Source organism: Haliaeetus albicilla, chromosome 12 (assembly GCF_947461875.1).
Source record: "Haliaeetus albicilla chromosome 12, bHalAlb1.1, whole genome shotgun sequence".
Taxonomy (NCBI): Eukaryota; Metazoa; Chordata; class Aves; order Accipitriformes; family Accipitridae; genus Haliaeetus; species Haliaeetus albicilla.
The window spans coordinates 18,196,067-18,217,964 of record NC_091494.1 but is presented as its reverse complement, the minus strand read 5'-3'; the positions used below and the strand labels follow the sequence as shown (position 1 = coordinate 18,217,964).

General features: G+C 38.5%; 1 protein-coding gene across 7 annotated transcripts in view; it reads right to left on the bottom strand.

Moving 5' to 3' along the window:
* The window catches only part of ADAMTSL3 (ADAMTS like 3), a 188,966-nt gene that overhangs the window by 50,076 nt on the left and 116,992 nt on the right, over window positions 1-21,898 (bottom strand). For all 7 annotated transcript variants that reach the window (XM_069798386.1, XM_069798384.1, XM_069798387.1 and 4 more), the window contains exons 8-15: window positions 19,880-19,954; window positions 14,321-14,478; window positions 13,216-13,327; window positions 9,783-9,921; window positions 8,134-8,184; window positions 3,779-3,983; window positions 2,766-2,913; window positions 1,306-1,390 (exon numbers count right to left, since the gene is read on the bottom strand). In XM_069798386.1, coding sequence (XP_069654487.1) covers window positions 1,306-1,390; window positions 2,766-2,913; window positions 3,779-3,983; window positions 8,134-8,184; window positions 9,783-9,921; window positions 13,216-13,327; window positions 14,321-14,478; window positions 19,880-19,954 — 973 coding nt within the window. The remainder of the gene's footprint in view (window positions 1-1,305; window positions 1,391-2,765; window positions 2,914-3,778; window positions 3,984-8,133; window positions 8,185-9,782; window positions 9,922-13,215; window positions 13,328-14,320; window positions 14,479-19,879; window positions 19,955-21,898) is intronic.

The window sequence follows — 21,898 nt, the reverse complement described above, 5'->3', positions numbered from 1 at the left end:
AGCTCACGGTTGCCACAGCATGAGTTTGTAATGCTTGAGATCATTTTCTTTATAGCTTCATGCTGAATCCTCTTCAGAGGTGGCCTCATATACCTTCATTCTGATATGCTGACATTCAACAGGCACATTTGATTGCATCACCCCCTTCGACAATCACACTTTAGTTTTATATCTGTGCTACTACCATGCCTGAATTCAGGGCCACCAATTTGGACAGTGAAATAACTGCTCACAGTAGGTTGACACTTGACTTCAGACGCTAGAGTAGGGAAAAGTTTAAAGCACAGTCACCATAACTATGCAAACACCTGTTTGGCAAGAGGTTTCTTCTGTGAGTCAGTGCAGGTGTAAAGATTTTATTACTCATGATCACACCTGTTAGTGCATGTGTGCCAAAAATCAGGAATAGCTAGATGGAGGAAGAGAAATAAGTTATAGGGCACACACCACTCTCAGAGCAATATAAATCCAAAGCAACTTCAGTAAGCTCATCTGAATTATTTTAAACTAACACTACTACAAATGAGTACAGAATTTGGCAAAGCACAACAAAATACTGTTCAAAACCTCTCATGAAAACCTTATAGAAAGTTACATACTATATATTGAATATATTAGATACATATAACCCCTGTGTATGTTTCGTGCCTATAAGTAAGCAGTTGTGTGGATGCCCTAACATACAAGGGACAAGAACAAGTGTAGCTGGATTTAAGTTATGCTTTCTTCCCCAGGACTTAAATGTTGCAAGGCTTACCCCCATCAGCTTTTAAGGGGACTCACAAAATCCAGATGTTATTTCACACATACACACGTGTAAAATATCACAACTTATCCCCATAGATTCAGCTAAGCTCAGAGATCAGTAGGTTTTTCTCACTTTCTTTACGCATTGGTCTCACCCTCCAAGGAAATCCTGGCAACCCTACAAAGTACCTCTTAATTTTTAATACAACCACTACATTCTTGAGGTAACAGCAATGACTGGGATAAAACTGAGTTTATTTAATTTCCATCTGCTGAAATGCTTCCACATGCATTAATTAGGGCTTAATTAGGCTAAATTAAGATCCCTTTGCATTGCTTGGATGATATAGGGATATTATAATAGCGTAGCTCTGTGTCATCCAGAACAGGAGCTCCAGAAGCAAAACTATTTAGACATAAAATTAGGAACAGCTCACAACACAACTCATCTCCCAAGGAGGGCCAACTGTCAAAGCAAACTGCATAGCAAGAGTCATTCCAGATGATATGCAAAATATACCAGAAAAGTTTCTTCACTGTAAAAGACAATGTACGTACGTTGGCTCTTCTGAGACTGTTCTGGTCTCTTCCATTTCATGTGCCTGTTTAAACCATGGCAATTTTGCTTCCACAGGATTTTTTTCTGGAAGAGAAAAAACCCAAACATTAAGTAATTCCTCCAAAACCAAAGCAATAGATAGATGTTAGCATTATTCACCTTAGCACTTCACACTTTACATTGCCTATTGATCTAATGCTTTTGAATAAAGATATACTGGTAAATAAAACATAATTTCCTAGAAAATTTCTTCATCATGTTTGAGCTCCATTCTGACACCCCTTTTTACTGAGAGGGTACCAGTAATCCAATTTCCATTCCTGTTTAATCTTTTACTTCTTTCCCACATCTTCCCCAAATGCAGGCAATTTCTATTAGATTGTAGCTTATACTTCAGTGTAATGGATTATCGTTATAACTTAAGTTTATAGCTGAAAAAGAAGCCAGAGCATAGCAAATGCACATTGCTCTCCAGATAGACTGGCTTCATTAGAAAATTTTCACAGAAAATGTTTTTTTGCTGAGCTATCCAGCTCTCCCAAAATTGGAAATTAATTTAAAAAACAACACTAGCTTCTTTTATCTGTCTATACATCTTACACTTCTGTGTTGCTTTTTCCTAGGAGTACTGTAAGCCAATTGAAGATCTGCGCCTCCAAACTTAAGTAAAACCCCAGAAGAAGGTTCTTAAAATTTCAGTGCTAGTTTCTACTTCATGGTTTAACCCTGAATAGTTTTCTGCTTGAAGAATTCTCTAGAGTCTGAAAACATCCTGAAGAGAAACATAGGGTTGTCTACACATGGGTTTCACTTTGTCTATGTAAATCTTTATGGTGAGTTGTGAAGGTCTGGGCCCAGAGGGACAGAAGTAAGCAAGGGACAAGATATACTGGTTTTTCCCCTCATCTTTGTTTTTTCTTTTGACTTCCCACGCACTGTTTTATTGTTTTATGCCTTACCAGCTCTTTTAGAGAATACTTGCGAATTTACATCATTGCTATAGACCTTCTAAAAATGCAGAAATGGAGAAGAGAGAAAGGAAACCCGTTTGATTATAACTTAATCAACTGATGAGGCCCACTGAGAATGTTGACACATTTAATGAGATGCAAACAAACAAGATAGATGATACATATGGAGTATCATTCCCATTTCCAGTATTACTGAACAACTCCTCCTCCCCATGTTGAACTCATTAATTCTGGTTTTCCCAGTTTGACCAGGCTGTATAGATTTAGTTAGCATGTTCACCTCATGACAGTCTGGCCACATTATCAGCAAAAAATATCAGCAGGGCACTTTTCCTAGCACCAATAATTAAAATGCTTGTTTCTGCCAAGACTGAAATAAGTCCTAGTAAACCCCAGCTTCTGGCATTTCTGAAAAAGGTTACCAGGGGCTTTTAATTCTCTTAACAAAAATGTAAAACAATAACAGACCCAGACAAAATTCCAGTTACCTTTTGGCTTGTAACACGGTATTGGCACGATGCACTCTTCTTTTATATGTAGTTTAAGTTGTGGATTACAGCCACCGACATGTTGCCCACGGTGGTCAATACACAGCACTACTCGGTAACGCAAGCCTCGGCCACAGGTCACTGTGCACTGCAGGAGACAATGCAACCATCTCACGCTGTTTCTTTTTTATTATATTTACAAATACTGTTAAAAAGCAAGTTAGAAGTACTGATGATGTGTTCGCTAAAGTTTTTCTGCAATCAATCAGGTATCAGAGACGTATGAATTTGTCCCTGCATTGCTAGGTGAATAAAGAAAAGGTTGATGCTGGAAAAAATGTCTAAGTATTGGGAACGCAAGTGACTTCTCGGGGTTCTGTGAAGCTTATCTGATTGGCAACAGTCTGGAACAGAGGTGGCTATATACTGAGAATATGCTCTCTCACAGTGGTCATTTTCAGTTAAAGCTGGGTCAGACGTGCTGCAAGAACAGTTTCTTCACTGTATGTCAGTGATGTCATTTGGAAGAACTATGGAATTATAGAAGTGTTGAGCTATCTGACTGTATCAGATAACTACAGCCAAGATAAGTTGGCTTTATGTTCTTGTTACTATAATGGAAGGTAAGAATGCTGGAAAATCACCCTTGCAGACATGTCAGCCCCTAGACAGGCTTGCCTTTAGCTATTATATGCAGTGAAATATTACATTTATCAAGAACTGAGAGATGACCTGATTGCAAAGGGGCCTGGCCTCTGGCTCTAATTCCTCCTCTGTGTAAAGCAGGAATTCCACAGGCATAAATAATTCTATATGCAATTTTCTCCACACAGACATTTTAATATTTTGATCATCAGGCCAAATTACTTAGCGCAAACTTCTCCTAGTACTATGAACTATGCTTGCAGGGCTTATTTTTCTAATACGCCTGTGCTCACAAATACACGGTAGCACAAGACTAGAGGCTTTCTTTAGAAAACAAGAATAAAGGTCCAAATTACTTTTCAACTTACTTGAGACCATTCCATTGCCACCCATTTAGGACAATCAAACAGATTGCAGGTTTGAATCACTTTGGGCTTAGGGGCATACATGCATTTCCATTCTTCCACTTGCAGTATCTCTCCATGAATGGTCTCCTCTACACACACAAAACTTCTCCTCTGAATGCCACCTCCACAGGAAACTGAACATGCAGTCCAAGGGTTATGTTCCCACCTGGAAAAAGAACTCACATATATTAAAAAGAAGTCTATTTTTTATTCCACTAACCCCTATTAAAAATGCAAAATACCGAATCCAGCCTTAGTGTCATTAAAACCCACTGACAGTTTAGTTGCTGGATTCTTATCACACACTGAATATAAATACATTGAATGACAGAGCTACCTTGCATTATTCCAGGCTTAAATTCATGTGCAAAATGAGAAGAAAAATAGAACTATAAATTTAAGTACATTTCCCAAAATAACTGAAAATCTTATTCTCATACATGAGTTAACCTAAATATACTGAGTTTGATTACTGGAATGATTTTACTTAGAAATAGTTTAAATCATCTAAATAGAATATTTTTCACAGTTAATTTACATGGTCACATATACTCTTATTACCATTGTCAGAGACTGAGAAGCATATGTACTTGAGATTATATGAAGTCCAAAGACAAAGACAGATCTGGCTGTGCTGACTGAGGGTGTTATTACCCACAGTTGCTCATCACTGCCCACATCATGCACACTACCCTTAAAAATGTGTTCATGTAAGAATTTTTATGGGAACTCTAATACTTGCTTTGGGTAAACCCAGCCATTTCATTTCAAACTGTCTTCATCCATAAGGACTGTGAACAAATTAAATCATGACAGATACCATTTGGCTGGTCATCACTGCAGTTCTGCAAGAGTTTTCCACCCTCATTAAAATGCTGTTGAATGACTTTGTATTCACACTTTCCAACTTGCTTCAAGCAAAAGGCAGCTGCTCATCCATTTCAGCTGCTTTGGCTAGGCTAGCTGATTCCTCCTGAAGCCGGGCGATGCACAGATTAAGGAAAACTCACACGGCCCTGTCAACCAGCAGAGTTGTGGGGTAGTAACCTCTAACAGAGGGATGATAAACAACCTGCTGGGAGGGAAGGTCTTCAAAATGGACATCTATCCATGATCTTAGACCTAACCACAATAAAGATGGAAATTGCTACACCATCTGAAGTGAGAATTACATGGGGGTTCTTAGGTTATGAACCGTTTAATTTATCTCTTGGTCTTAGCATGAATGTATACTTAAGTAACCACTTCTCAACAAAAGATAACTTCAATAATATCCTGCTCCTGTCATGTTTAGAGATAACAAGCTTCTATCATAGCATTTGTCTATCGGTTCCAGTGACCCCCATGCAATATTTACTCACCTGTCACCTCCTATCTCTTGCTTTCTTTCCACCCCCCACCCAAATCAAAGCTAAGCCCTGGGAAATGATTGAGTCCTGCAGCACATCTTACAGTTTGTCAATGTCTTGCTAGTTTAAAACTTATTCCTATTACAACTGCAGGGGCTCAGAAAGGATCATGAAAAAATTATGTCCATTATGAGCAATGGACTCAGAAAGTACTACAATATCTCACCAAAATCAATTCATGGAGAGTAACTTAGTTAACATAAAGGAAGTCATAACCTCAGACTAGATGAAGCAAAGGCCTATACATCAAAGGTAAATTTAAGTAATTACTACCCACTTTCTATGATGCAGCAGGTGAATCAAGGACAATTCCTAATTTAAGCAATTCATTAAACTGCCTACAAAAACATATTAATCAAGCTTAAGCTCAACAGAAGAACGAGCATGAAACATACAACAAGCCATGGAACATTAACCGTAGAGGATATACTCAAAAGCATTCAGAATAAAGCTGTATGCCCAGATACTGATATCATATCACAAGTACAAATTACATTTGAAGACTAATAGTTACAGTTTTCTTTGACTTAAATGAATAGCCAGCATTAACTCATTTTCTTTAAAAAAAAGTCAGGAACTAAAGAGCAATTAACTGTTCAATGAATTAGCAGCTCATGGAATTATATATATAAGGCTCACTGTGCTATATGTAATACTAGCCTCACAAGTGTTTATAGCATGAAGTTTTATAGTTGTTTTTCTTTATCTCATCAGTTTCGAACACACTCCAGATCCCATACTCCCACAAGCATTTTCAAGATGGAGTGAGGTCCATGGCTACTGGGGAAAAGGGGGGTCTTGGGCAAGCAGTCAAGGAGATACTTTCCAGAACCCACAGCTGTCAAGCGATCCTCAACAGTCCAACAAGTCTGAAATAAATGGAGGCATTCCAAAAGCTTTAAAAGAAAATTTTCATCCTGGGAAATTTTTCTATTTATTTCAAAAGAATTCTCCATCTGTAAAAATATTTCAGTGGGGCATTTACAACTCTAGCCACAGGAGAACTCTTTCAAGATCTTGCGGTACACACCATGACTTTCCCACAACTTCCTCGTGTGAATGGGAAAGTAGTGGTAAATGCCACAGGACTGCAAAGCAGTCCTCCACACGGCCCTCGTGTTATGTAGGAGGTGTGATGTACAACTGCTGGTCAAGGTGAAGGAGTCTGTACAGCTTTGCTCAAGCATATCTACAGTACTTTGGTTTTCTGCCTGCTTTGCAAGAACAGTCTTGGGTTAGCATGTAAGAAACAGGTAAGAAAAGAAAAAGCAAAAAGAAATGGTGGAAGAAGCCCCAGCAGAACTGGCACAGACTGATGCATTGCAGTTACTTGACAAGCAACAGCACAGAGAAAACATCCTGCTACACTGAAGCAAGACTTGGATCCACGCTGGACCAGATTCACCTCTTGATGCAGGTATACAAACTGGCTGGTTCAGCTGCTGTTTTCTTTCAGAAATTCCAGCAAGAAAAGGTGCTTTTACATGTTCATTGTGTTTCTTTATGTGCCCTCCCAGTGGAACACAGCCTGTTTCCTCTCTCTCCTTCCTGCTGGCACCAAGTCTGAGCCCTGCTTGGCCATCTGCTACCTTACAGTTCTTACTCCTGAGCATCACCCAGGCAGACCATGATACCTTCTGACAGGACACACCGAGGTGCTGAAATGAGGCGGGCCTTCATCTGTAGTTCTTCGTGTTTGAAATAAGAGAACCTGCCCACAGCTTTATCGCAGCCATAATCTATCTCACCACAGCGTCATGCAAACGTGCTGAGCATAGTAAAGCACAGAAAGGGGGATTAAATTTCTCTTCCAACTGGTCTCCAAGCCGTGAGCAGTTCAGAAGATGAAATACTCATGTAAATAAATTGTGCTGTGTTCCAGAGGAGATCCAAAGTACAAAGACATTGGCAGAAGAAATGGGAGAGACACAGAATATAATTATGGAACATTACAGGATAAAGCCGTAGAGGAAAAAAAAAAACTCAATCTATGTATGAAAGCCAAAGTGCATCACAGGACAGCAGATCCACAACAAGCGTAAATTGCTGCAACATTTATATCAGCTGTAATCAGTAGCTCCACTGAGCCGTGCAAGTCTATGATTTCATTCTTATTACTTCATATCTTTACTTCTTTAGAAAAATACACATTATTCATTTCATGACATAATAAAGCAGAGGTTCAACTCAGATAAATATGCATCTGACTCCATCAACTATAATTCTTTACATTAACAGTAAATCTGGCTCAATGCTTTTTAGTCCTAACATTCTTTACAAAACATTTAAGCCTTCCAGAGAAGTTTTAAATTCTTGTGATTGATTCAGGTTAAAAAAAAAAAGGCAACAAACTGTGCTCTGATGACTTAATTTTAGGCAATAAATATTCAGACAACTCAGTATCTTTAAAGTGACATGTCAGCCTTGATGTCAATAAATAGAGTATAGGTCTAAAAAAGAGAAGAATGAGACCTCTCAAGGGAAAGAGAATTTCTAGAATCCTGTAACATAGGGAGACCTGTTCTATAAAATAATATATTCGTTGCATACATCTTCAGAATAAAAACCTTTCAAGACAAGAATTCATACGTGCATTTTGAAGGAGATGGTCTTCTCAGCACTGCAGCAGGAGAAGGCTTAGGGGGACAATTCTTTATTCTAAATCCTTCCACATTGATATTTTCAAGAATATATTCAAGTATATCAAGAACATCTTACTGTTAAGCTAATCATCCAGAGCACACTGAAATAAATCACAAGCTTCAAAATGTGTACAGGACTGTTATAAACTTGCTCTCCTGTACAGCCAAAAATCAGAAGATGTTCCATGATCTTAGTACTCAAATAGTATATTTGCAGTGAAAATTATGCTAATGCTGACACATATGCTATCCTGATTATACATACCGAGGAAGTGGCTGGAAGTGATCATAGGGCATGATTTCTTTAAATCCGTCACTGTCAACAAAATAAATATTGCATCACTATTTCCCATACCCGAGACTGTATGTCAAGTACATACTTTTACATGATCATGCTTAAAGTAAGCAATTCCCAACATGAAATGGGGGAATCTTACATTTATTACACATTACCCTTGTGGCAAACAATGACTCGTATAATCTTACCTCTTCTGCACAGATAGAGATCTATTCAGCATACAGTTTCTCCACTTCATACCATCAAAAAATATTGAATGAGCAAGCCTTCGGCAGAGAATCTTATTATCAGTGATCCTTTAGGTCTGTGTTACTTTATTAACAAGAAAATAGTTACATACTCTTAACAAAGACCGCTGAGGAATATGAGTGGCAGTGAAATGAATGCATCACAGGATTAATCCTAGATAGGTCCTGAATGGTGCTTAGGATCCTTCTAGAGCTGTTTATTTGAACTGTGCAGCACAGAGCAGGCATAAAGTTACTTACTTCCAGAACTAAGAAATATAGCATTATATCCAGTAGTACTTTCCTTTTTCTGTCTGTATAAGCTAAATTTGCAAGGAAAAAGATAATCACACCCTTTCTTTCCCTAATTTTCCCATTCCAGCTTCGCAACATTTGGCACCCATTCCCATGAAGCATTACTGAGGTCTTACCACTCCATATAGTGATCAACTCTCCAGGAAAAAAACTTGAAAGTCTGCACATCTATAACTGTTAGAGGTCACTATCAACAATTATGTTCAACAGGAATGAAAGGAAATGGACAGTTTAGCTATAGGAAATGAAATCCATTGAGAGTGTTTCCTTTTCTTCTTGCATATAACTCTAGCTCGGCCAGCTGGCATATTAATGTGAGGTTCTGGGACTTGATACTGTGATGTTATTTTAAGATTCTTTAGCACAGCCAGGAAACCTCACCAGACAATCCAAAAGTTAGTTTGAAATACTGTAGTGCAATTCAATACAATTTATGTATACTATAGCTTTCATAATTTGGCAGTAATATTCTGTGGTATTTGTACCACAAGTATATTTACTTTGAATGTTTTTTGGTGGTTTTGTTTTTGGGTTTTTTTTTAATTCTTAGTGTGAAAAACCAAACCCCTCAAACTTTAATAATTGTCAGCTCCACAGTACAAATGAAGAATGAAACTTTTACGGTAGGCAGATGCATAAACCAAGTTAAACCATGTGCAGAACTTGTATGCTGACTGAGAGCTGGAGCTACTGGCTGCCTAATGAGAAAACCTGAATGGCAACATCGATAAATCCAAAAGCAGGCAAACAATCTGTCCTCCTCACACAACCTCACAAAATCCTTGTACTAGTGCTGTACCACTCAGCAAAAGACATAAAAGTAGAATTAGCCCTTGAACAGACAAATTGATATTTACAATACCTCTGTATAAAGCAAAGTCTCCTATTTTGCAACACTGAAGAAGTGCCACAAATCTATTAGCCATGGTGCCAGACATCAGCCTTTAACATGTGCAATAATCAATCAAGACTAAGTAGCCTTAAAGATTAAAAGAACTGAAATTAAGTAAATACAATTGCTTGTTCCTTAGTAACTGACTATACCACACACTTAAATTTACTTGTCATACAAACCTAGAAGGGCAGGGATCCATGTTGCATTCTTTTAGCTTGGGCTTTGGTTTCTTATTTTCTGGATAGTAATGACAGTAGTGGTCAGGAACAACACGCTTCAGACGAATATCCACGCATTCAGCTGAATTAAGCTGATAACCTAATGCAGAAGCAAAGTTAAATTTTGGTAATGGAGATAAATTAAAGCAGCCTTATTCTGCGCCCCTCCCCCCCAACAATGCACTGCCCATCGAATTAATTTCCTGTTACTCTTCTTCGGTTTGCTTTTAAATAAGTAAACACTACACAGGAATATGCAAGACCAGATCTTCAGTTAAGGGCAATTCAGCATAACATTTATGTTAACCTATCTTAACACTAGATAAGACTCTGGCACATTATTCTAATAATATTCTAAGTATAAGAGTAAAAGCATACATATTTTTAGGTGATGCAGGAATACATGTACTGGAGCAGCTCAGCTGTCACCGAGGCAACCCTACAAAGTCATACGGTTCTACTACACGTTCCACAATTTATAACTGCCCTCCCCCAAGGAGGAGTTACCATGTATGTTACAGAGCTATATTACACAGCCTTGCATGCTAAAAAAAATAAATACTTAAAACAGAACACCAGAGGAATTGAAGATGAGATCCAACAACATCGCTAAGTTAAACTGTAGAAAACCAAGAAATAGTTTCAAGAACATTCCTAGTTGAAGAGCCAACTAAAGAACACTTGAAGTAATTACTTGGCAAAAAAAAATTAAAAAATAAAAAAATCTGTGTGGAGACTGGTTACAAGAAGGCATCTGAGATTTATAAACCACTAGGTTGCTTTTTTGGCTAAGAAAAAAAGACTCATTCAAAAGAGCTGACTTGGACTTAGACTGAGGAGAGGAGGAGGATGTTCTGGTATGTGCAAAGAAAAAAATTTTGAAACCACAAGAATTAAAATCCAAACAGAGTCAATAAACTATCAGCACAAGTCCCAGCGTCTACTGAAAATGCTAAGTATCATATATCAATGGCTTCACTTGTGTGTCTCTTGGCTGATTCAAAGGGTCATCATGCATGAGAGTGATAACCATAAAGAACTAACAGTTCCAGTGCTCAAAGCATGTATGTTCCAGTTCTTGTAAGTACTGAAAGGACCCAGACGATATGCCACTTGCAAACAAGATAAACACAATTTTTAAACGTCCTTGCTCATTCAAGCTTGACTCTGCTTTCTGAGATGCCCGTCACACTCCCCCTTCCCCTATATGGAGGTTACAGAAGTAAATGTAGAAGCAGCATCCAAGCGAGGAACGGTGGTGCCTGGGTTCCAAGTCTCTGTTGTGAGGAACAACTTCTTTTACTGCCAGTAAGAGGCGCCAAACAGACAATCTGGATACTAAATCCACTTTAAGGTAACAGGTTACAGCCAGGCAGCTGCAATACAACTTCCTTGCATGCCTCAGCAATATGCCATTCTTAAGACTACTACTTTCATGGGTAAGCAATAGCTTAGTTTCTGTGCTTCTTCAGTCACTGGCCTCTCTCAGGACTGCCATCAAGAGTGTCAAGCTCTGTTGATAAAGGTACCAGTTTCATATTACAGACATGCAGCTACAGAGTAGGGCATTGAAAACCCTGGCTAATTTCAAAGAGATTAACATGTAGCTATAATTTTCAATCCACAACACCAGTGTGAAGAAGGCTGGATTTGAGCCAATTACTTGGAAGGTAAATATGTCCTTTAAGTTATCTAGAGTTTACATGCAGTCCTCAAAAATAACTGTGATGCTTTACACTTCTTCCATTGTCAGATAGGTTAGGGAAAAATTCATAAACACAGTGTGATAGAATCATCAGAGGATATGTATTGCCACTCACAGTTCCAGCAAGAATCACACTTCATGAGGCCAAGCATCTTATAAGTTACAGTAGTTTCCTGTGGGACTACATATTATACACATATAATGTCTGCATTTCAGATTAAAGTGAGATGCAAGTGCCAAAATGGATGGTCCATCAAAAGTTCCCCAGATTCTGCTTGTGCTTTAAACATCTTTCACTCTTTTTACTCATGTCCCAAGTAACTATTTAAACCACATATGTACTCTCCAAGAAAACCACTACACCACTATCACTAGTATCCCAGTCTGTTTTTCAGGTGACCTGGGTAATGCTAGCTGAACTGAAATAGCTATCTATAATGTCAAACACTCCTCCTACAATGAGGTTACGCTTTTTGCAGAACCAGACATGACAAGCAGTGGGCTGGGCTGGATGAGCAGTAGCAGAGCCGAGCTGCACTTCATCTAACCATTGTACAAGCTGTAGTGTTTAAACCAGGCAGTGACCCTACAGCACACTACCTGCTGCCCTAACTACCATCAGGACTGTCTAAGATCAGACAGCCAAAGGTATTGATAGTAGCTGTTCTTTAAATTCTATTTACTTATCTGCTTTCTGCGTAACTAATTTCTAAACTAAGTGTTCTAAAACTCTCCCTAGAGAGTCTACACAGTCTACTACTGTGGCCAGAAACAGCTTCCTCCTCCATCTCTTGATTATCCTTATTTTAAAATCTCATTGTATTTTTTTGGTTACTTTCCCAAATTATCGTTTATGAATTGTCATTTTCCACGTTGAATGTCATATTGTTATTTATAAGGTATCTCGTTCTTACTCAAATGATCATTCCTTATGGAAGACTATGACTTCCAGTAATACAAGGTATAAAAAAACCTCTATGCTCAAACTAACTTAACCAACCAACTTAACTGCTACTCTGTCATTTCTTTTTCTGAGGAACCACCAGTGTGCAAACAAACACAAACATTTAATCAATAAAAATGCAAAATGAAGGTTGAAAATCAGTCACTGTTAATCTCCAGCCGTATTGTGGTTTAACCCCAGCTGACAAGTAAGCACCATGCAGCCACTCACTCACTCCCCACTCCCTCAGTGGGAAAAAAAAAAAAGTAGAACTCATGTGTTGAGATAAAGACAATTTAATAGGACAGAAAAAGAAGGGAAACTACTAGCAGAATGTACAAAACAAGTGATGCACAATACAATTGCTCACCACCCGCTGACCACTGCCCAAACAATCCCTGAGCCACGGTGCCCCCCGGCCAACTCCCCCCAGTTTATACACTGGGCATGATGTAATATGGTATAGCATAGCCCTTTAGCTTGTTTGGGTCAGCTGTCCCGGCTGTGTCCCCTCCCAACTCCTTGTGCACCCCCAGCCTCCGCTGGCAGGGCAGTACGAGAAGCTGAGAAGTCCCTGACTTATAAACGCCACTTAGCAACAACTAAAACATCAACGTGTTATCAACATTATTCTCATCCTAAGTCCAAAACACAGCACTGTATCAGCTAGTAAGAAGAAAATTAACTTTATTCCAGCTGAAACCAGGACAAGCTGTAAACACTCCTGAAGAATTGCCATTACTTACCTCCTCCACACGTCACTGTGCAGGGGAAGAACTCTGTTTGCCTCCACTGATGACTGATGGGTTGATAGAAAAAGAACTGAACCACACTCTCTTTTGATCCAGAGTACCTGGTCTGAAGAAATTTCCATTACAACACATGTGTATACTGTACTCCACTGTTCATGTCATTTCAAAACATAATTCATATATAATAGCAGTGCAGAGAGTAATATGGTAACAGGCATAATACCTCTAGAAAGTCAACGGTAACGTTTAAATATAAGTTTCCAATAGTCAAACACTTGTATGTTGCTTTATTTTTCAAATTATTCAAGGTACTAATGTCACTATGTGATTATCTATCCTTGATTGGCAAAGTTCCTAACTGTATTCTTCTGTCTTATCTCACTGTTAGCAAAATTTTTAAAATTTGCTGGAGAGGGAAGTCTATAATTGATCTAAGCACACTGGTTCATATTCAGGCAAGTCTAACTGCACATGTGATATTGAAGACGCAAAATTAAAAACTACAGAACTATTTCTACAACATGACAGATAAAACCAAGTGGTGTGATAATACTGAAACAGCCGTCATTTCCAATGGAAAACTGTATGACTATCTTCCTTTGGCAATCAAATATTGATATGTTTCTACATATAAATATCTGCATGTATGATGCAAGCCATTGGTACGTGGCCTGGGTAGAAGAGAAACTTAAAAGGATTAGAAATGGTCAGTAGCTGGATTAGCAATGCCTAAGGGAGATTTTAGGGCGCTGCTGGAAGCAATGCTCAGATTCAGTAGGTGGCAGTCTTCAGTTGGATTAACACCAATCCACTGCACCGGATCCCACTGTTAGTCCTTTAGTAACATTTAAAACAAAAGTCCTGGCCATTTTTACCATTAAAGAGCCTGTGGTACTTTCCACCACAGCAAAGACATTAACCTCATAACATTTTAATTTGTTTGGATACACTTAGTATAAATTATCTCTGGACTGTAATTAGGATTCCTTATTTGCTAGCTACAAGATTTTGTTGTATTGCTACAACCTGAGGGACAGCCACCTACTCTGTTGCACATACTTGCAATATCTTTGTAGATTTGTACATACACACATCCCACCTTGATAATGAAATCTGCTCCAAGAGGTCCCTGGATCTTTACGATTTCCCTGTCTGTACTCTTCTGAAATTCAACAGTTGTATTTTCTATGACAAATGTTCCAGGAGCATTGAAACTGTGCTCTCCCTTGTCTCCTTGTAGTGTCTTTGACTCTATAACTAAAGAAGAAACATGCAATTAGTAAACTTAAATGGGATATTTTTCATTTTCAAGGAAGTCAGAAAGTAATGTTTACAACTTTGCCTTGCAAGTAACAGCTGTATACATGCATTAAAAAACCACACAGAGTACCTGTGAGAATATTAGCTGCTTCAGAGATTGTAGGCTGATACATAATTGCATGACATGCCAGCACAGGAATACCTGCCTGAACACACTATTTTTTTCATACCAGAAGCACTTCTGAGACACCTACACCAAGTGCTCTAAATAGTTATAAAGGAATAGCTTCAGCAGGACAAGCTGAAAGAAACTCAAAACAGATAGAATCAATACACAGAAAAATAACTCATACTTCCATGCAAGTCAAAAGCCTAGCAATTTCAGCAATCAGTCTCCAGAGAAGCCTGAATGGTGTCAAACTCACCAAACACTCACCTCAATACCTGTATCACTCTACCCATTCCAGAGCTCATTAACTCAACTTTGCATATTTCCCATGTGAGTAGAAAGCACGGCCGGGAGGTGGGTAGCTGCAGCACTGCCGGAGGGATGTCCCTTTCTTAGAGCAGGTGGTGGTGAAAACCCTTTCTGAGCTGTTCTGCACTCCTTGGAAACAGATTAAACTAACAGCCCAACAACCTCCAGAAGACAGATGAAGCATTTTAGGATTGAGTCACTTCCAGCAAACTGACTGAACTATAAGTGGACAAAGCTAAAGGAAGATATTCATAATGAAAGTAGAATTTTAGGCTCTGCATAATACGGCGTATAGGCACAGCAAGATGCATGACTTGAAATACACTGGTCTGGTTACAATCTGTCAGAGGACTGCATGAGAAAGGCATGAATCTCAGATGAGCTCAAGGCAAGCTAAAAGGAACCTTTTGATGAGCTATAAATACCCTCTTTCTCCAGCTACCTTGCCTTTTTTGGTACTTTAAACTGAGTTACCTAATTCAGGCTAGATAATTTAGGCTAAGAGCATCTGTTTTTACCTGTACTGAAAACATACTCTGAATGCTGCAGTCCATCATTACTGTTTTCCTCCTTAAGGTCTTTTAAAATACAAATGTATTCTAGAGCATACCCAACAAAGCCAGTGAAGAAATTCTAGAAAAAATCAGCTTCCTTGAAAAGGTACTAACATTATCCCAAGTTTCTAAGCATCAGGTTCCACTATGCTTATAGGTATAACAACGACCACATACATGGCTGGAAGGAAGTTTAAGGAAGGATATGTTTGTAGGAAATGACTTTATGTTGATCATAGGGTAGGAATCTAGTGGTGACTCAAATGTACTTTGTCAAAGAGAGAAAAATGAAACTCTGGGAATCAATGTGCCCCATTGTCCAATGTGTTTACATTAGGAACAGATAGATATAAACAAATGACAGAGAAATCAATTACTTAGAGGATTATTACATATTTTTGTTTGTTACTTCTACAGGAGTGGAAGTAACAATTGCATTGTTACTTTTTTTACGATTGCATTACAAAATAACCTTTTAAATATCCAGAACTCAGCATTCTTGGATTAAGCGTCTGCAAGCCTTGACCCCAAACTTACACTGCTTAACAGTAAGTATTAATGCATGATGCCTGTTATTCTATCATTTAGTTGACTAAGAGTCAAATCAGCAAATCTCAAGTACTTCCAACTCCACATAAAGTCAGTAGGGTCCTCAGCAGTACAGGACCCCTTTGAAACTAGCATTTAGGATTGCAAAGTAAGACATCTGGCAGTTGCAAAAAGATATTGAAGATGGGGACCCGAGCTGCATTACTTTACAGTCTTTATGCTAATTTTCTTAATAAAAAAGAGTTTTTATGTTTTTCTAAGCACAAGCCAAGAATATTGTTCAGCAACCAACAACATGATAACTCACCAAGAGCTGACATACATTTATGTTAGAGCTACACTAGATTTGAATCCAAAGCATGTATTTATTTGCAAGGTCCAACTATAGAGTGATGGCTTGTATCTCTGGAGGTCACATCGGTGAAGCTTAGAACAGCTGCTCAGATTTTCCCAGAAGCGTGTCACAGAGGGAGATGAAGCGCTATTCCACAGCACAACAGATAACCTCAGATGCAATATATTCCTGCTCAGTAGTATCTAGTGCTTATCATCACAGGCTTCTAAAACAGAGTGAAACCAAGCATCTAGTGTATGCGACACATACATAACATAGTAACTATTATTAGGGAATCCCCCAAAAATACTACTTTATTGATTTCAGAGCAGTAACTGTGAACACGGGTTTCACCAACTGGCTTATAGGCAAGGTTTAGAAAAGAATTCACCAAACATTTATTTGTTCTGCAGGGTCCTGTATTCCTGAAGAACTGGGAAGTTTGACGTCAGGAGTAAGCTTCCCCATCCTAAGTTAGGGAAACATTTCCTTGAGGGGTCTTTAGGACTCCAGATGTGCAGAGTCAAAAGGACAGGGAATTCTCTTGAGTGCTCACCTCTTTCTGTGCCTAACAAGATAATCACTGGTGCCAAAGACCCAAAACTGTCTGGTTTTGTGTTACTTCCCTTACCTTGATAAAAAGAGTCTTTTCCCCATGGAAATGCCTTGCCTAGCTGTGGATGGAAGACCCACCGCAAAAGCCTCCCATACTCAGTGGCAGGCAGGAGTAGGGCAGTGTGGCATGGGGAAGCCACTGCAGATACCCCACTGTGTAGAGAGGCACACGGAAGAATTCCCAGGGAAATAGCTCCTGCTCCCAGTGCAAGAAGGAGCAAATCATGTTGCTACACAAAAGCTCTTTCTTTTCCGTGCGATTCATTCGTAGAAAGCACAATACAGGGGCCCAAATTAAAACATGCATTCTTTTCAAAATGCAAGCAACATTGTCGTCTTCTTAGCATGTGTCAAAAGACAAAGCAGTGCATAGATGTATAGCTAAATACTGTCAAGTAATGCAAATCACTGCAAGCAGAGAAGAAATTGATGAAAAGGCAAAAAAGAGTTTCAGTTCCTTTTAGTGAAGTTTAACTCCCTTAAGTTCATGAACTCAGTTATCTAGCATTAGCCACTTGTAAAAATATTAGTTTCTGGTTTTCCTGTTTCTTCTACTGGAGGATTAATTTCAAGGAACTTTCAGTTTTTGTTTTGATTCTAATGCTCTTAAAACAACTGCTAGAAAAGCCATAATATAGTCCAAATCAAAAACAAAACCAACACAATGAAACATTTTATTCATAACCATTTTGCTACTAATTATTTGGTTATTTTCCACCAAATCATTCACAAAACCCAAGCAGACAGAAATACAAAAGGGGCCTGTTTGCAAAAAAAACCCGGAGTAACACCTTTGCTCTCTGATGAATCTGTTGTCTGTCTTAATGTGTCTATACGCACAAACAAATACTTATTCTTACCAGCTACAAAGAAATGCAGTCTTTCCTAAAACACTAAGCTGCTGATTGTAAAACAACGTTCAGAGAATTATTTGTTTCAAATCTGTTATGCACTACATCTCTAACCACATTGCCATTTTTGATTAATCCAGCAGCTGTGTTTCCCTGGAACAAGAGCAGATCATAAAGCCCAAGATGAAGCACAAAAGAACACAAGATATAGGGAAAAGCGCCAGACACTCCATAGTGCTCTTTGAGTGTACACTACTGCTGCTAACTTTACTTGAAGAGCAAACATATACTGGCAACAGGAGGCAGTATAGAATTCTACAATAAGTAGTACCTGTTCCACCTGTTAAATTCAACTCTTTACAAGCCAGGAAGAACGTCTCTGACAAATGGAGCCTGTAATTATAGGTGTTTTTTTTTTTAAATTCTGCCTCTATACCAGCACGCCCGCACAGAAGTTAATGAAGTTGCAGACCAAAGATCACTTGATATTTTCTGTTAAGTGACAAACACCCACAAACATACGTACAGTCAGAAAGGCAGACAAGCAAACTTTCCCAAAGCACATCCCCTAGAATAGCAGTTCTTGAAGACCTGGCTATGAAGCCAGAAGCAATTTCCACCTCCTTCCCTACAACAGCTCTCACTTGTTTTTCACCTCTGTCATTTTAATTTTAGGTAAAAAATGTCTAAATCCTCACAGATTTGCAAACAGATGTGCTGGGGGAAGTGGTTAAAGGAACATTTGACAATTCTCGTCCAGCTAGAGAACTAGCTAACAAAGGTAATGCCAAGCCACAGCTTCTTTACGGAACCACCCTGGGTAGGAAGCCAGGAGCACTCTGTACTTAGTTACTGAGTTGCTGCTGCATTCCTCAGGAGCTTTCCAGAAACCCCCCAGGAGGCACTGAATCTAGTACTTGTTCCTCATACAAAGCTGAAACAAAAACTTCCTTCTGCAGAACTACTTAAGAAAGACCAAGAGTCCTGACCTGAACTGGTCAGGATCATTCCTTCATACGTCCCTTGCAACAGTTTTACATGAATACTATTTATTTCAAGATAAGTTCGGTTTTGTACATTGTTGATATCAGTGTTATATCTAGAAGTTATTGTCACTCTGGAGCTGCTCTAAAGTGGAAGTCTTATTCAATTTTTCCTTTGAAAGAATATGACTATTTTCTTCAAAGCAAACAACTAGATGAGCAATTTTCAAATAAAATGCATTTCTGTCTTCTATTTACATATCTCAGAGGAGTAGAAGTCCTTTTTATTTCTATGATTCAGACTAAGTCTTCCACTTTTACTAATAAAAAATTGTTCAAAATGTTAAATGAACGGTTTATTTCATTGCTTGGTATGGTAGTCGCACTTATTGAAACAATCAGTTCTTTATGTAAAGTAGGCCTCTGGACAAAGAAGTTACCATAGATATTACCATCAGCCTTACAGAAAATGTTAGGAAACAAACATCTAACAGAATAGCAAATTGTTTCTCATAGACGGTATGTCATGACCAAAATTATTAGAAGGAAACAGGACTTGTGTAGTTTATTTTATGTATTTTGTTTATCTTACCTCATCTTTACCTAGATTACTTTTCCTTGAACATTGCTCACTGACCAAGTCTGACTTCAACTGGACTGTTTACGCTATCTCAGACTTCAACAGAAATCTGGTGCTGTTTTATATGAGTGGTCCCAATCCCACACATAAGCCTTTGAAAGTAATTTTGACACAACTGTTGCATGTAGTTTAAGAGTGTACCGCATTTTAGACATCTTATATAAGAATTACCTGGTTTACATAAATTTAGAAACCACCAGTATGTATACTATTTCTTTTCACTAAGTGGACTTCCAGTGTTCTGTAGGACTATCTCCAGGCTGGATATTAAAGATAGGAAGAGGAATCAAGGTCATGATCTTACCCATATTTCCAAAGTTTGGATGAGTTCAGATACAAGGTTCTGTTTTTACCTTCTGCCTATGAATAAATACATAAAACAGCTCAGTCATACCAAGGTGTGCTGGTCCTTTCAGGGTAATTCTCACACTGCGACTCCCATGTGGTACAGCAATCACCGTTTCTTCCCCTAGGAAAATTAAAGAACTGTTTTAGCAGTTATCTTGCATCAGGGAATTTGCACATCACATAACTAGACTGAAAACTGTCAAATGTGTCTAAGAAAATGTTTAACAGGTTTCACAATTTTTCTATTAAAAATAATCATATGTTATTTTATTAAGTACCATATACTGAGTCTGTTTGCTATGCTATGCAACTATTAAGACCTACGAATGGACTTGTAAATCTTTCTTGCTATTGGAAAATTATTTGCTATTAACAAAACCAACTGAAATGTCAGTAGTGTATTAGGAACATATTTACACTCTGTTGTCCTAGTTTTATTTCCTAATCACTGAACTGACATAAGGAATCTGCTAAGTAGTACTTCCCCCTTACAAAAACCTGCAGCTGTTCAGTCTCATTTTGCCCACACCTCATTTCCTGCTGCAGGTCACAACTTTAATAAGTGGCAGGACTTACAGGAAATAAATCATCTACTTAACACTAACCCTTAACCAATTACAGACCAGTTAAGAGCAAATATATATTAGCTATAATGTATATGTTATAAGAGAGCGTCTGCATCTAACTTACCATATAAGATCATTTCTTCCAGTAAGAGCCTCAATTTAAAATTAACTATAAACGAAACCAGCCCTGAATAGGACATGTCAATACAAAACAGCTTTTGGCTGCCTGAATGGCCTCTTCATATATAAATGTACAACACACTTACTTCAGTGCATTTTACAAAGGCAGAAAGTTATTACTTTCCATTTCAAATGTAGGAAATCTGTGATTTGCCCAAGCAAACTGAGTTAACAGTCAAATCAATAGACCAGAGCCTTTCACGCCAACAAGAGCAGTGCTCTCAAAAAAGGGTATGCACGGTGCACGACAGGCATATCCACAAAAGGACAAGAGAAGTGTCCAAGCAACGAAGTGCCAACATGCTGTCTCCCATTTCCATCACAGCCCAACTGCAAATCATCTTTGAGGCAGGACGTGCAAGCATGGGCCCATCGCAGGTACACCCCGCAGAGGGTGCTCTCTTCAGTGATGGTGTTAACATATATCTAGGGGCTGGCGTAAAGGAAGTTCATTTTTGCAAATTCAAAAAGTAATGCAAGTTGAAGGTCAGTGATACATTGGCTCCAGAATTACTCACACAATATTTAGAGGAGGAATATTTGAGTTTAGTTTTAACTAAAAAATAGTCGAGGAATGTTTCTTTCCACTTTAAACCGGACCCTTTTACAGTAGATGCTAAATTATCAGCTTCTGGTTTACATCTCCTTAGCATAAGTATGAAATCCTGCCAAATGTTCAGGATACTTCAAGCAAATACTGCAATTATTTTTTCTGAAATAAACACCTTCTTATGTTACAGGTTTTATATCGCCAATTTCTAGGAAGGTCATTTAAATATAACAATTTATTTTGGATGTAATAAAATATGATCTTTATTAATTTCATACTTGGGTATTCCACCAGAGTGCAAAATACTACAGTAAGAACAATAATACAGTTAAGGAGCCCTGGAAAAAACATTAACTACTGAACCACTTAATATCTTTTTGCATCTTGGTTTTTCATCAGGCGAATTGCTAAAGATAGCCAGAAGGTAGTGGATGTGTATATCTTTAAAGTAAGGAAATAACTACTGAATTCATATGTGCTCTACAGTATTTGAGAGAAAGCAGGTTTGAGGGGCCCATCTGTCCCTACTTGGTCAGGAATTGTATCCCGTCTTGACAACCAACCAGCAGTTACAGCACAAAACCTCAAATAAGAGTCTGATTACGACCAGTTCTGAATACTGCAACTGCTGTTTTGAAGTGGAACCAAGGGCGCTCCGTGCTGAACAGATGAGGCCCAGATTTGCAGATGTGCAGAGATGTGTAGGACTGCTCCTCTTGAGAACGACCAGGGTCGTTCTGCTCTGCGTCCTCCACCTCCTTACAGCAAG